General features: G+C 42.3%; 2 protein-coding genes across 5 annotated transcripts in view; both read left to right on the top strand.

Moving 5' to 3' along the window:
* myh14 (myosin, heavy chain 14, non-muscle) overlaps positions 1-3644 on the top strand; it is a 29339-nt gene extending 25695 nt beyond the window's left edge. For all 4 annotated transcript variants that reach the window (XM_037980573.1, XM_037980574.1, XM_017415490.3 and 1 more), the window contains one exon: positions 479-3644. The gene's annotated coding sequence lies outside the window, so the exon portion shown is untranslated. The remainder of the gene's footprint in view (positions 1-478) is intronic.
* A 4743-nt stretch (positions 3645-8387) lies between these two features.
* On the top strand, positions 8388-12079 carry si:ch211-120k19.1 (uncharacterized protein LOC563199 homolog). Its single transcript, XM_017415503.3, has 6 exons — positions 8388-8504; positions 8647-8802; positions 10484-10818; positions 11591-11661; positions 11734-11763; positions 11853-12079. The coding sequence occupies exons 3-6, from the start codon at positions 10494-10496 to the stop codon at positions 11958-11960; spliced, it is 534 nt and encodes a 177-aa protein (XP_017270992.1). The 5' UTR covers positions 8388-8504; positions 8647-8802; positions 10484-10493; the 3' UTR covers positions 11961-12079.
* Positions 12080-12958: the final 879 nt, after the last annotated feature.

Raw genomic sequence — 12958 nt, 5'->3', positions numbered from 1 at the left:
CCAGAATGAGCAGCTACATGCTGTATTATATCGACTAAAACCTAAATTTGTGATTTATTTATGTAATCAATATCATTGTGTAATATTATTTTTGAAGCTTTAAAGCAAAAGGCAAGGAGGCGAGATGATGATGAACCAAGATTTTAATTATTGAAGTTAAGAATCCAGAAAGGCAGCGAAACATGACGTGAAAATAAACGGACGATCTGAGGAAAGCTAAGCAGGATGTGCAGTATACTGATGAGTGAGTGGTAACAGGTGTGCTGATTATTAATGGGAGACAAGGACAAAGTGGTGGCCAGGAGCCAGGCCTCAGTAAGATAACAAAACCAAGTGTTTTCAAACTGTGACGATTATGTTTTGGGTAGAAGCTCTGTTAATTTATTTAAAGAGGAATTTAGGAAAAATATCAGCCGAACCCGTCTGTTTGCTTCGGCTCGGCTCAGCGTGTTGAAACTCCCTCTCTCGTCCCGTCCAGGCGCGCTCCGCTGCCCCTGACGATGCGTGGACGCAGAGCCCTGGTCGATGACCTCTCCCTGGAGAACTCGGACTCGGAGGACCCCCCTGCCTCCCCCACCCCCTCCCCCGGACTCTCACAGACTCCCTCCTCAGAGCAGAGCCTGGACCCTCCGCCGCCCTACAGCGTGAACAACGCCGAGTGACGCTCGCGGGCAGCGGGGGAGCGACACGAACATAACGCTGAGTTTTAAATTAAGCAACGTCAGAGAAAACATTCAATAGGTGCTATAACAATGAAACAACCTCCTGATGTGTTCCTTCTTTTTTTTTTTTCCTCAACAAATAGAGAAAACACGACAACTAACGTTACAACGAGGCGATTGGTTTTTAGTTTGAAATACAACACACAAGACTGACGATTTCTACATTCACACCTCTTTAATGCCAAACAAAACTTCTGCTGTACACAAAACGCAGGATAAATTAAGGTGGTTGCGTCTTTTTTTTTACGAAGCCATCTTTGACCCTTTGTTTGAACGCAGAAATCCGATATCTGAGCGAGAAACGAGACAATCCGGTGAGCGTTCGCGTTACACGAGAACCGAGAAACACCGTCGTGTGTCGGTTTACTAAAGAGGCAGGCGAAGTCGTGCAAATAGCAGTTATTGAGCAATATTTGATCAAACCTGTGCCGATCAGATCGAATTTTGTACATCGCCAGAAAAAGCTGAGCGGCAACCCTCAGCCACGCCACATTAAGGCGGACAAATCCCGTTGTTTTTGTTTTTTTTTTAGATTCGTACGTTGGTAGGCAGTTAGTGGTAGTTTCTTCAACTTAATTCTTTACATATCGCTTCATAAATTTGTATAATTTATATCGAATGTGAACCTTAAGTTATTGGGTGCTCAGTCTCGTGGTGGGGGGAGGGAGGGAGCATGTGAATCTGATCATTTCTGCTGATGTTACATTCGTGGACAGCTCGGATTTTACGGCGCCGGGCCCTCGGGGACGAGTTTGCATGAGAGATTTCTCGGGTAAAAGAAAAAATTAAAAAGGAAAAAAAAAAAAAAAAGGATGCTTTTTTTCGTGACAGCAGAAACATCCCAGGGAGAGTCGTATTAATTCATCCAAATCTGTTTTTTTATTGTTTTTTTTTCTTTCTTAGGCTGATAGACACTGCGTTTTATATTCACCGCACTGATCATCTGTGTAAATTACCGATCAGACGGAGCTTTCGTGCTTAACCCAAACGGTGGGCGTACGGATGAGAAAAGGGACATAAATATGTAGTAAATTAGAGTAGCGGTAGAACAAAGTAGGCGGCTGGAGCGGACACCTGTCGAGGCTTTCTGAACCCGAGCAGAATAAACTCACAGGCGGGTAGACCGTAGGGAAAATGAGCTCCGGGCTCCAAACAGTTTCTTATACTAGTAGTGTTAGATTAAAAAAAATAAATAAAATAAACAAAGATGGTGGCACTGACAGACGAGTTTTAATTAAGCAAATGTCGGCTTTGTGGCGTCAACCAAACAGGCACTTTGATGACGACCCCGCTGTGAAAACCTGGTTTTAAATGTCTGGGGTTTTTTTTTTTTTTTTTAGCATGTTTTTAATTGTTTTTCAACACAATGAAAGTCTTTTTCTTTGGCTGGTATTTGTTTCACCCTGTCCAGAGTCTCCAGATGAGTCGTTTATTTTTACTTTATAGGCTTGTTTGACTTTATAGCAGCGGCGTCCAGTCCTGGTCCTGGTGCACGTTTTAGTTGTTTTTCTGCTCCCCAGCAGGTCTTCATGTTCTGCAAAAACCTGTTAATCCCTCAGTTATTCAAACCAGGCGTGTCGGAGCAGAGAAACACCTGAAATGTGCAGGACGGCGGTCCTCCGGGACCAGGATTGGACGCCGCCGTTGCCTTCTAGAAACAACACTAAATAGGCAGGAGGACGTGCCGCTTTAACGTCACCAGACTGAATATAAACATGCAGCCAGCAGCCTGTTGTTGCTGATCGAACAGGCAAAAGATTGTGCTCATCCACGTCATTCCCAACAAACGAGTTTTAAACATCAGGTTATAAATTAGGACACTGTACGTCAGAAATATACCTCTGTCAGGACAAAAACGTGCACAACGTCAGTATTGCAGCTCCTGCCGGTGTTAAACAAAAATATTGCAGCTGTTTGTTTTTTTGTTTTTTTTTAATATAACATGAATCAAACTCATTTCCGGCTAACACGGAGCCACGTGGTTTGTGCACAGTTAACGCGGATGTCCTGAGCCACAGCTGCGCTGCTGGGTGGATGTTTTGGTTGTTTCCTGTCTTGACTTTAAGGAGGGCACCGATTCGTTCACCTGTTCCCCAGTTAGAAAAGAATGTTACTGACACTTTAACCTCGGATTGGAACTAACGAGAACTGAAGATTGTGACGCCGAAATGTTGGCAGAATCGTCCTGAATGTTGTTTTGTATGGGGTTCCATTAGTGCCAAAAATATGTTTATGTGTCTATGTAAGGTGTGCATGTAGCATGCTATGTTTATGTTAAGTGATATCTAAGGTGATATGTTAGGTGTATATGTTAAGTGACATAATGATTTGTGCTGAACATAGACACAACGCAGTATATAGGCATGTTACAATACATACACACCTAACATATCACTTAACATATACATAGCATGCTACATACACACCTTACATGGACACAAATATTTTTGGCACTAATGGAACCCCATAGTTTTGTTTTGTTTTTAGTTTGGACACAAATCGGCATCGTAAGCAAACCATTTTTTTTCGGTTGACCTGGCCGTCCCGTCTTCCTTCTGACGAATTTATCGAACCTACGCCGGACAGAAAGGAGCGCGCCGTACACAACGGCCGTCCTTTGGGTTTCCACGTCTCCTGCCAGGTCAGGCGAGGAGTTTAATAAACCTACTCAGAACCTCCGTTCAACGTCACAGAAGGTTCCGGTTTGGCCGTATGTGTATTCTTTATTTTTAGTGACATGCAAGCTGCATTTCTGTTTTTTTTTTTTTTTATTATTATTATTGTGTAAAAAGCTGCACTTTTCCACCCGACCAGCTGAGATAAAAAGCGGCCCGGCACCGCTCGAGCTGAGGTCGAGTCCCGTCTCTTTCAGCTATTTCTTCTCATATCCTAAAAAAAAAAAAAAAAAAAAAAAAAAGAAAATGTCGCGTCGGCGCCCGAAACATGGCGGGGCTTGTTTTTTTGTTTTGTTTTTTTTTCAGACAGACTAAAAACCCGATGAGTTTTTGTTTACCTGTAGCAAGAAATGAGGCCGGTGCTTCTCTGAGATTTTTATTTCATTTTTTTCTGTTTGTTTATGGATACTGTGGAACTTGAAACATTTTTGGAAAATATGTTTTATTGTTTTAGCCTTTTTTTTTTTCTGTTGTTGATAATGTAATTATTAAACATCTGACTGGGGTTAACTTTAATATATTTCATTGGTTTCGAACTTTATGTGTCTGAGTGCTTTGTTATGCAGAAAACACCATTTATACGTATTTTTATTCACATTATGGCTCCTTGACATTTTGTTTAGTGTATCCAATAATGACACTCACATTAAATATACATTTAGTACGTCAAATTACTGTAAATCCAGACTTAAATGTAAATTAAAACACATTTAACATGTTTCAGCCGGACAAACTCAACTCCATCTGAGATAAAAATCGTTTTATTTGCTGCAGGATTGCAAAGTTGTGTTTTAATGACAAAAGGCTCGACAGTGAGCGAGGTCTCAGAAACCCAGCAACACTTGAAGTGCACAAGACTGCTTAAATATTCGAGTCGTACAGCTTTAGTTGTAGCAGTAAGGGGACCGTCTGTCCTTTAAGATGTCACTGAACAGCCAGTCGTCCTCCCGCGGTGGTGTCGGTATGGGACGGTGCGCATGATGATGGGCAGGAGCGGAGAACGACTGGGCGACACCTTCGAACGGCGTTAAACTCGGGTTGTTTGGCCGACGCCCCTCCTGAAGATGCGCGACGTTGTAGCTGCAGCTGATGGACGTAGCGAGCAGATTCGAGCTCCCGTCCGGTTTGACGTTCTCAACCTGCCTCTCGTCTGAGCGCTCCCTTTGTCTCAGCAGGCCCGAGCTCCTCCGGTCGTCCTGCAAGGGGTCAGGGGTCACGCTCCGATCCCCCTGACAGCTGGATCTGTATCTGTGCAGACCCTCCACTCCAGGAGAATCACCTGACAGATCTGCGGCGGCGTCATGGCACGAGCAAATGCTGTCGAAGTAGTCCTCCACCTCCGTGCAGCTCTCAGAGTAAGAACCGCCAACACCGAAGAGGTCGGTGATGTCCGCCGGCGGACCCTCGGCGATGGCTTTTGGGTCCTGTGAGCAGGGCGTGAGGTCCGTGAACATCTGGACTGAGAAATCACAAGAATCGAGAGACAAAGGAGAGAGCTCTGAGGAGAAAGGAGGACAGTTGTCCTCATTTGGGTTGAAAAGACTGGCGCCGGAGTTGCTTGGAGGCAGTTGAGGGTTATCCGAGAGGTTGTTGATTGGCTTAAAGAGACTCTGATCGTGATCATATTCAGAACAAAAAAGCTCTGCCTCTGGAAAATAGTCTTTATCCTTTGGGGAGTTACTGAAAGAGAATCCAGACAGTCTGTGAGTTCCCTCTTTTTCCTGGCTCCTTTTGCTCATTTCAGTGGTGCAAGTGGGTTTGTAGTGACTTTTCCAGCAATGTCCAAAGTCTGACGGCGTTTTGACTCTGATCTCAGCTTCACACGAATCGGTGGAGGCGTCAGTCCTCGATTCTGAGATGCCTTCCACTTCCGTTTGAGCGCCGTATTTTGCTGAATCTTGGAGAAAGTCACTTTGAGACGGGTTAGGAGCATCTTGTTTGTGCGACTTTTCTCCCTCCTTAAAATAAAGGGCAGATGCTAGCTGGTGGTTCGCTGCTTCTATGTCTGCAAATTTTCTGTTGAAAGAGACAGATGTAAAAAAAAAATTCAGGGTGAAGCAACTGTTGAAAATAAAACGAAATAAGAAAAAAAAATTCAAACAATTTTTGCCACATATAAAATTAAATACAGCTCTTTTCACTGACCTACAAACATAGTTTTTCCTGAGAGATTGATGCTAAATTTAGGTTAGCTGCTATCTTTAGCATCTGAAGCTAGCTCCTAGCCTGGCTAGCTCAAAACTGTAAAAATATTCTACATTATACATATTATGTTAAAGAACATTGTACACTACATATACATGTGTTAAAGAAAGGTTTTTAAAAACATGTAATATGTAGTGTACAATAATTCTCCAGTTTTGAGCTAGCCAGGCTAGCAGCTGCCTAGCTCATGATAGCTTCATGCTAAAATTAGCAGTTGGGTTGCTATTACTTTTAGTGCCTTTAATTGTCTTAAACTAGTTCAAAACTAGAAACATTGAACACTACAACATGTTTACAAGGAAATATTTTAAACTTTGCACACTGTTATATATATGGGAAACTAGTTAGTTAACAAAACAATGAGTTTTAATGCTAAGCTAAGTGCCTTTTAGCTTGGGACATTAGCCTTCAGCCAGTTCTCTGTCAGACAAAAAGAGGGATATTATAAATTAAACAAGTTTAGACAAGTTTAGACTCTTAATTACTAAATTTCTCATTCTCTAATTGTTCATTTATATAATTTTAGAGGCATAAAAATAACATATTAGGTTTTTCATCCTCAAAAACATTAAAAAAAAGAAGTTTAAGTTGTATAGGTCATGACGCAAACATATTTCCCATAATTTGAAATCCCTCCTATAATTTATTTGTTTGTTTTTTGGCTCCGGTTCCCAGTTTGGAAAACAAGAGCTCTGTTAAATTTTCCGTGTCCATGTTTTATTGCAGCACCTAACACACCTCTGAATCATGTTGTGCAGGAAGCGGCGGTGGTTGACCTGCCGTTTGGACGGTCTGCTCTTGCGGGGTTTCTGAAGGGTCCGCATCATATGACCTGCGGCGGAGGTCACAAAGGTGTAGAGGTCACGACCCCAGGGGACACCTCGCTCCAACCCGGGCTCCAGCACAGAGAGGGATGGTCGCATGGCTGACAAACACAAGCGTTTGTTAAGCGTCTGTCAGTCGAGTGCTTCACATTTAATAAAAACCCCACGGCTATTAATTAAAAGTTCAAGAAGAACATAAATTACATAAAACAGATACATAAGAGTACCTATGAGAGGACATAAACACATTCAATTTCTCAGTAAACCTAAGAAAACAACAAATGTTTAAACCATTTTTTTCTAGTACAGTAAGTTTTATCAATACTAGATGCCTTCAGTGATGACAATCACAGCAAAAAACAAAAAAAAGTGACACAGATACAAACCAAAACAAAAAAATATTCAAATGAAGAGCCTTAACTTCATTTTTTGTCAGGCTGAGAACATCATTAAGTCTAGACTGTACTGATGAATATTTCATAATAGTAAACTTGAACTAAATAAAAATAAAGAAATTTCGGTTTAATTTAGTTGTATTTTCTTTTGTTTTAAATTATTGTCTGTTTACAAGGAAATAGTTTCAACTTCCCAGCTGCCAAAACATTAGATTTTAACAATAAAACCCCACAAAGAGCTGCTGTAAATAATTATTTCTGCACTTCTGAATTCATCTTTTTATGCATTTCAAACATGCTTAGAAAACTATGCGTCCAGTGAGGAATGATAATTAGAAGTAATAATTAAAAATACTGTTTTTATGGTCCATTTTGTGTACAATGTAAAGAAAAAATAGGCCAGAAACTCCAAAATGAAGTACCTCGACCTTTAAATCAGAGTTTAAATCATTAAATTATGATAAAATAAAAAAATAAAATGGGACTGCACAAGAAATATTAAAAGAGAAGTTTCATTTGTTTCAAATATCTAAATCAGAACTTTCCTAAGTTTGAACAATAAAATGCATTTTAAGGACCTTTTTATGACCGCTGGGCTTAATGAAGAAAAAGAAACAAAGCTAATAAATTATTACAGTTTCAGCTGATAACTTGTGCCCACAGCTGCTCTAAAAATGAAATGAAATTCTGTGAAATTAAACTAACCTTCCTACCTTTGTGCCTGTTGGGCTGCTGAGTGTCAGCCTCTCCCTACGTGCTGCACTGAAGCCAGAGGAGGTGTGCAGCTTCAGAGGGGAGGTGTGGCGAATAAACAGTCGGCGGGGGCCTTTATTGGGTCGGAGCTCGAGTTAAGAAACATCAGCGCTCATTAACGCCTAAATGCCGCCACCCCTCCCCTTTTTTTCTTTTCTTTTTCCCCTCCAGCAGAACGAAAAGGAATCCACGCTGACAAATTGATGGGGAGGGGAAGCGAAGAAGCGGCAATTATCTGAAAAGTCAACCGCTTGTGGAAGTGCGGGGCGCCTTTTATTGTGTTCGAAAAATAAAAATTAAAAAAAAAAGAAGCAGCTCGTTCAAAGCTGGGAGGCACGAACGCACCGCTGAGGCCGTTAACGAGGGCCCCTGATTGTCCAACTTCAACTCTGTCCCCAATTACCACATTCTCAGAGGAAGGAGATAAGATGGTTGCCAGCGGCGTTAATTGACCTTTTCATTTCAGTCGCTCACCTTCCAAGTGCAGAATTTTACATATCTATGGCAGCAGGTTGGTAAATAGGTTGTGATTTATTTATTTATTTTTTTACATTTTATGTTCAGTAACTTTAAAACTTTTTTAGATTTGAGATCACTAAAGGCTGATTTTCCAATCTAGAAGGAGCACATAGGAGCACAAAACGGTATAAAATATTCCTTACGCCCACTGATTTTAGTTTCTCTTGAAAATCCTCTTGATTATCTGTCAAAAACTTTCATCGTAAACAATAGAACCGGTCCGGTGCAGATGAGCCTCACACCTCCAGCCGATTTCCAACACAAAAAGCTCAACTTGTCCGACATATTTATCAGATTTTGTGAAGCATTTGGCTCCGAGGAGCGACCCACTGTGGGGCAGGAGTGGCATCTATTTATAGCGACACCGCATGTGCTCATGCCCAGAGAGGTCTTTAGCTCTTAAAGTCTGTGGTAAGTCGTGTCTTTGTTTGCAGGACAGTCTATGAGAGAGCTCCACGCTGTGTAACTTGGCTCAGCCCTCTTCACATGTGGTGTTTTCCCCATCTCGCTCTCACCGAGCTGATAAATGTTTTATCACACGTTTCCCTTACAGCAGGGGCAGAACTTTGACCCGGTGAGGAGACCTCTGTCACTTGGAAATCGGTTCCCCTTCCTGCTTCGTGTTCAGGAGAATCAATAAGAAAAATAGGTTGGTTTCCGTGGACTTTGGGGAGTTGGAAGAAAAAGCAGAGAAGAGCCACACTTTGAGGTGAGTTTAACTACTTTCTTTTTCCCGCCTCCATGAACAACGTGCAAAATGTATTTATAACTCTGAAGTTTTCCATGTTTTGTCACGTTCCTCCACAAACTTCAAAGTATTTTAATGGGATTTTATGGGGTAAACCAGTGGTCTCCAATCCTGGTGAATCAATGGGTGATTATCAGGCTTCTGCAGAACATGAAAAGGTGATTTAACCACTGAATCAGGTGTGTTGGAGCAGAGAAACAAGGAAAACATGCAGGATGGTGGCCCTCGAGGACCAGGTTTGGAGACCCTTGGGGTAAACCAACACAAAGTAGTGTATAACTGGGAGAGGTGGAAGGAAAATGATTGTTTGTTTTTTTTACAAAAAAAAAATCTGAGAAGTGTGGCGTGTGTTTGTATTCAGCCTGCCAGGATCAGTACTTTGTAGAACCACCGTTTGCTGCAGTTCCTGCTGCGAGTCTCTCGTCGTTCGTCTCCACCAGCTTTGCACATCCAGACGCTGACATTTCCGCCCGTCCTTCTTTGTGAAACGGCTCCGAGCCGAGTCAGACCGGACGGAGGGCGTCTGTGAACGGCCGATTTTCAAGCCTCCTCACAGATTCTCAGTTGGACTCTTAACTGAGTGGTTCTGACGCGTGAATACGTTCGGATCTGAGCAGCTCGGTGCAGCTCTGGTTGGACGTTTTCGGCTCGTCGTCCTGGTAGAAGGTGGACCTCCGCAGCCCTCTGACAGGTTCGCTCTCCCAGGGTGGTGCTGTATTTATCTCCATCCACGTCCTCGTCGACTCCAACCTGCTGCCCTGTCCCTGCTGAAGAAAAACATCACTGTGATGTAACTATGATGCTGCCACCACTGTGCTTTACAATGGGGATGATGTGTTCAGGATCAGAAAGTTTCATTTTGGTCTCATCTGAGCAGAGCAGTTTCGTGTTTTGCTGTATCTCCAAACTACAAACAGGACTTCTTCTGGCTTTCTTCTTGCCACTCTTCCATGGAGAAACTAAAAGTTATCCTGTGGATCTCTGCAGCTCCTCCAGAGTCACCCTGGACTCCTTCTTGATTACCCGGCCTGTCGGTTTATGTGGACGGCCATGTCTTGGTGGGCTTACAGCTGAGTTAAATCATGAATCGAACAAAGCTTCATGAGATCTTCAAAGCTCGGGATTTAGTTTTATAACCTAACCTGCCTTGAACTTCTCAACACCTTCATCCCTGACCTGCCGAGTGTGTATCTTGGTCTTCATGATCCCGTTTGGTGACGGATGTTCTGTAACAAACCTCTGAGGCCTCCACAGAGCAGCTGGATTGTTACTGAGATTAAATGACACTCAGGTGACTCCTTGAGTCAACTGGTTGTAACCACGATGGATCTTAGTTCAGGAAAAAGGGGCTGAACACAAACTCGGTCCACATTTTATTTATAAATAATTATGAAAACTATCATTTTCCTGGGCTAGTTTGTGTTGGTCTATCACATAAAATCCTTCTAATATGACAAAATGTGGAAAGGTATTAAAAGGCACTTTAACTGAAACAGAATCAAGACAAAAATGAATCATCAGCTGAGACTAATAACACACTGAAAACCATCATTTTCTTCTGTAAAGTCGCCTCAGAGTTGACCAATTTTCTTAAGCAGCCGTTCAAAAGCCATCCTCACAGCGGCGTTTCCCTTCCGCTCAGATGCTCCACCATGAACCGGGCCTGGGCTGCGTTCAAGGCCCACCCGTACATCGGTAACGTCCTGGGCTACACGGCGCTCTTCGCCTCAGCCGACCTCATACAGCAGAGCGTTCTGGGTGGGAAACCCGCTGCGGGGTCAGCATCGGCCGGCATCGACTGGCGTCAGACAGCGCGGGTGGCAACCGTGGGGTTCTGCTTCCACGCCAACTTCAACTACCACTGGCTCAGGTGGCTGGAGAGGATGCTGCCGGGAGGCGGGGTGAGGGTGGTGGCAGGGAAAGTGGTGCTGGACCAGCTGATTGGAGCGCCTCTCACCATCAGTGCTTTTTATGTTGGTAAGCATGCCTCAAAACATTTTCAAAGGAGACCTTAAGTGTCCTGTTTCCACTTCCTGAGGATGAATGAGATATCTGTGTCTGCGTGTTTTTACTCAAATTACCACAGAAATACACCATGACTTTTTCTGAATCTGGTTTTTGGGGGTTCAAAGGTTACATAGCATATGGAGTCAGAATGACTTTTATTTGAAACAATCAAACAGAACAGAGCAGTGGTCTCCAACCATGGTCCTCAAGGGCCTCCATCCTGCATGTTTTCCTTGTTTCTCTGCTCCAACACACCTGATTCGAATCAATGGGTGATTAACAGGCTTCTGCAGAACATGAAGAGGATTTAAACACTGAATCAGGTGTGTTGGAGCAGAGAAACAAGGAAAACATGCAGGATGGTGGCAAAGTTGTGATGTTTCCTCTCACCAAGTGGTTTCTTAAAATTCTCTTTCTCTATTTTTGTTTGTCAGTTTACTCTTTTGTGCTTAAATTTTTAGAACACTAAAGAGTTTGCTTATGATTCTTGTACGTGAATAATAATGCTATGAATGGATAGATGGTTTGTTGGTTGGTTGGATAGCTGAATGGATGGATGGATGGATGGATGAATAGTTCATTGGTTGGATGCATGGATGCATGGATGGCTGGATGGATGGATGGATGGATGGAGCAGATTTAAAGGCTTGTACTCTTGCCGTCTCTTTAAGGAGAATCTGAATTTCTACATCAAAGATCGACCAAACAACAGACAAATGAATCGATCCTCTTCATCTTTCAGGTTTGAGTGTTTTAGAACACAAAGACGACCCGCTTGAAGACTGGCGCCAAAAGTTCTGGACATCTTATAAGGTACAACACGTTGGGCTTCGTCTGATTTAAGTTCTCTAACAGACCCTGAAATAAACGAGTGTGTCCCCACAGGCTGGGGTGGTGTATTGGTCCACGATGCAGGTGAGAGGAGTTTTCTGCTGCAGAGATTCAGGAAAAGAAAAGACGTTGTGTTTTCTGATGGATCCGTGTTTCCCTCCTTTGCTTCTCAGGCTGTGAACTTTACTCTGGTGCCCCCTGTGGCTCGGACCGCCTTCCTGGGTGTGATCGCGCTGACTTTCACCGTCTTCCTGTGTCACCTGAAACAACACCACACCTGACGGAGGACAGGAATCATGTTTCTGGTTCAGCTTTTCTGTCAACAAAGAATCACGACTTTACTGTTGGTGCTGCTTATTTTACAATAAAACATTTGGAGGATATGAATTTCTGCACCAAAGACATGTGGTGTGTGTGTGTGTGTTGCCTTCAGCTCATGTTCTTCTTTTTAAAAACCCTGTTCAGTCCTGTCTTACAATAAAAAAAAAAAATGGTTTCCACATATTTTGTAATCAATAAAAGCCTTGTTTACATTTATTATTTGTTTTATCAGATGCCATTAAACTAGAGTTTAAAGTATTTTGAGCAGGGGTGGAAATTAATTTTTTTTTTACCTGCCACTCAAATATTTTACCAGCCACTATTTTTTGTTGTGACAAAAAGTTATTTCATATGATGATGATGATGATAGAGGTGGGTGGAAGCAGCTGTGGTGCCCTACAAACTGAACAACACTTCTTTCTGGACACTGCATGGAAATAACTAGATTTTTCTTATTAATTTTTTTTTATTTTAAACCATTAAAAGATGCATATCTGTACATAAAAAATTCAGACAAGTGAAATTTATTTCTGTGGTGGGAACCAAATATTTCAGCCGTCTGAAATAATCGGTTCCCCCTATAAAACATGGGACAAAAATAATTTACCAAAAAGTCCTTAACTGTGTTTATTCCTCTCATCATGGACAACAAGTTCTGTGAATTTGGAGACATTTGTTCGTTTTTTGCAAAAGTTACAAGGGGGAAACCAAATATTTCACCTGTCTGAAATAATCGGTTCCCCCTCTAAAACATGGGACAAAAATAATTTACCAACAACTCCTTAACTGTGTTTATTCCTCTTTATTATGATATTATTAGCACATTTTATTTTTTTAAAAATTATGTTTTTTTTAAATGAGAAATATTTGCCCCTCTAAACAATTCTGTTAATAGATAAGTCATTATTTACAGAGACGCAGGGGGAACCGTATCTGATGGGGGAACGCGGCTCGACGT

Source organism: Kryptolebias marmoratus, linkage group LG16 (assembly GCF_001649575.2).
Source record: "Kryptolebias marmoratus isolate JLee-2015 linkage group LG16, ASM164957v2, whole genome shotgun sequence".
Lineage (NCBI taxonomy): Eukaryota > Metazoa > Chordata > Actinopteri > Cyprinodontiformes > Rivulidae > Kryptolebias > Kryptolebias marmoratus.
The sequence above is the reverse complement of the archived record's forward strand: the minus strand, read 5'-3'. Positions and strand labels throughout refer to the sequence as shown.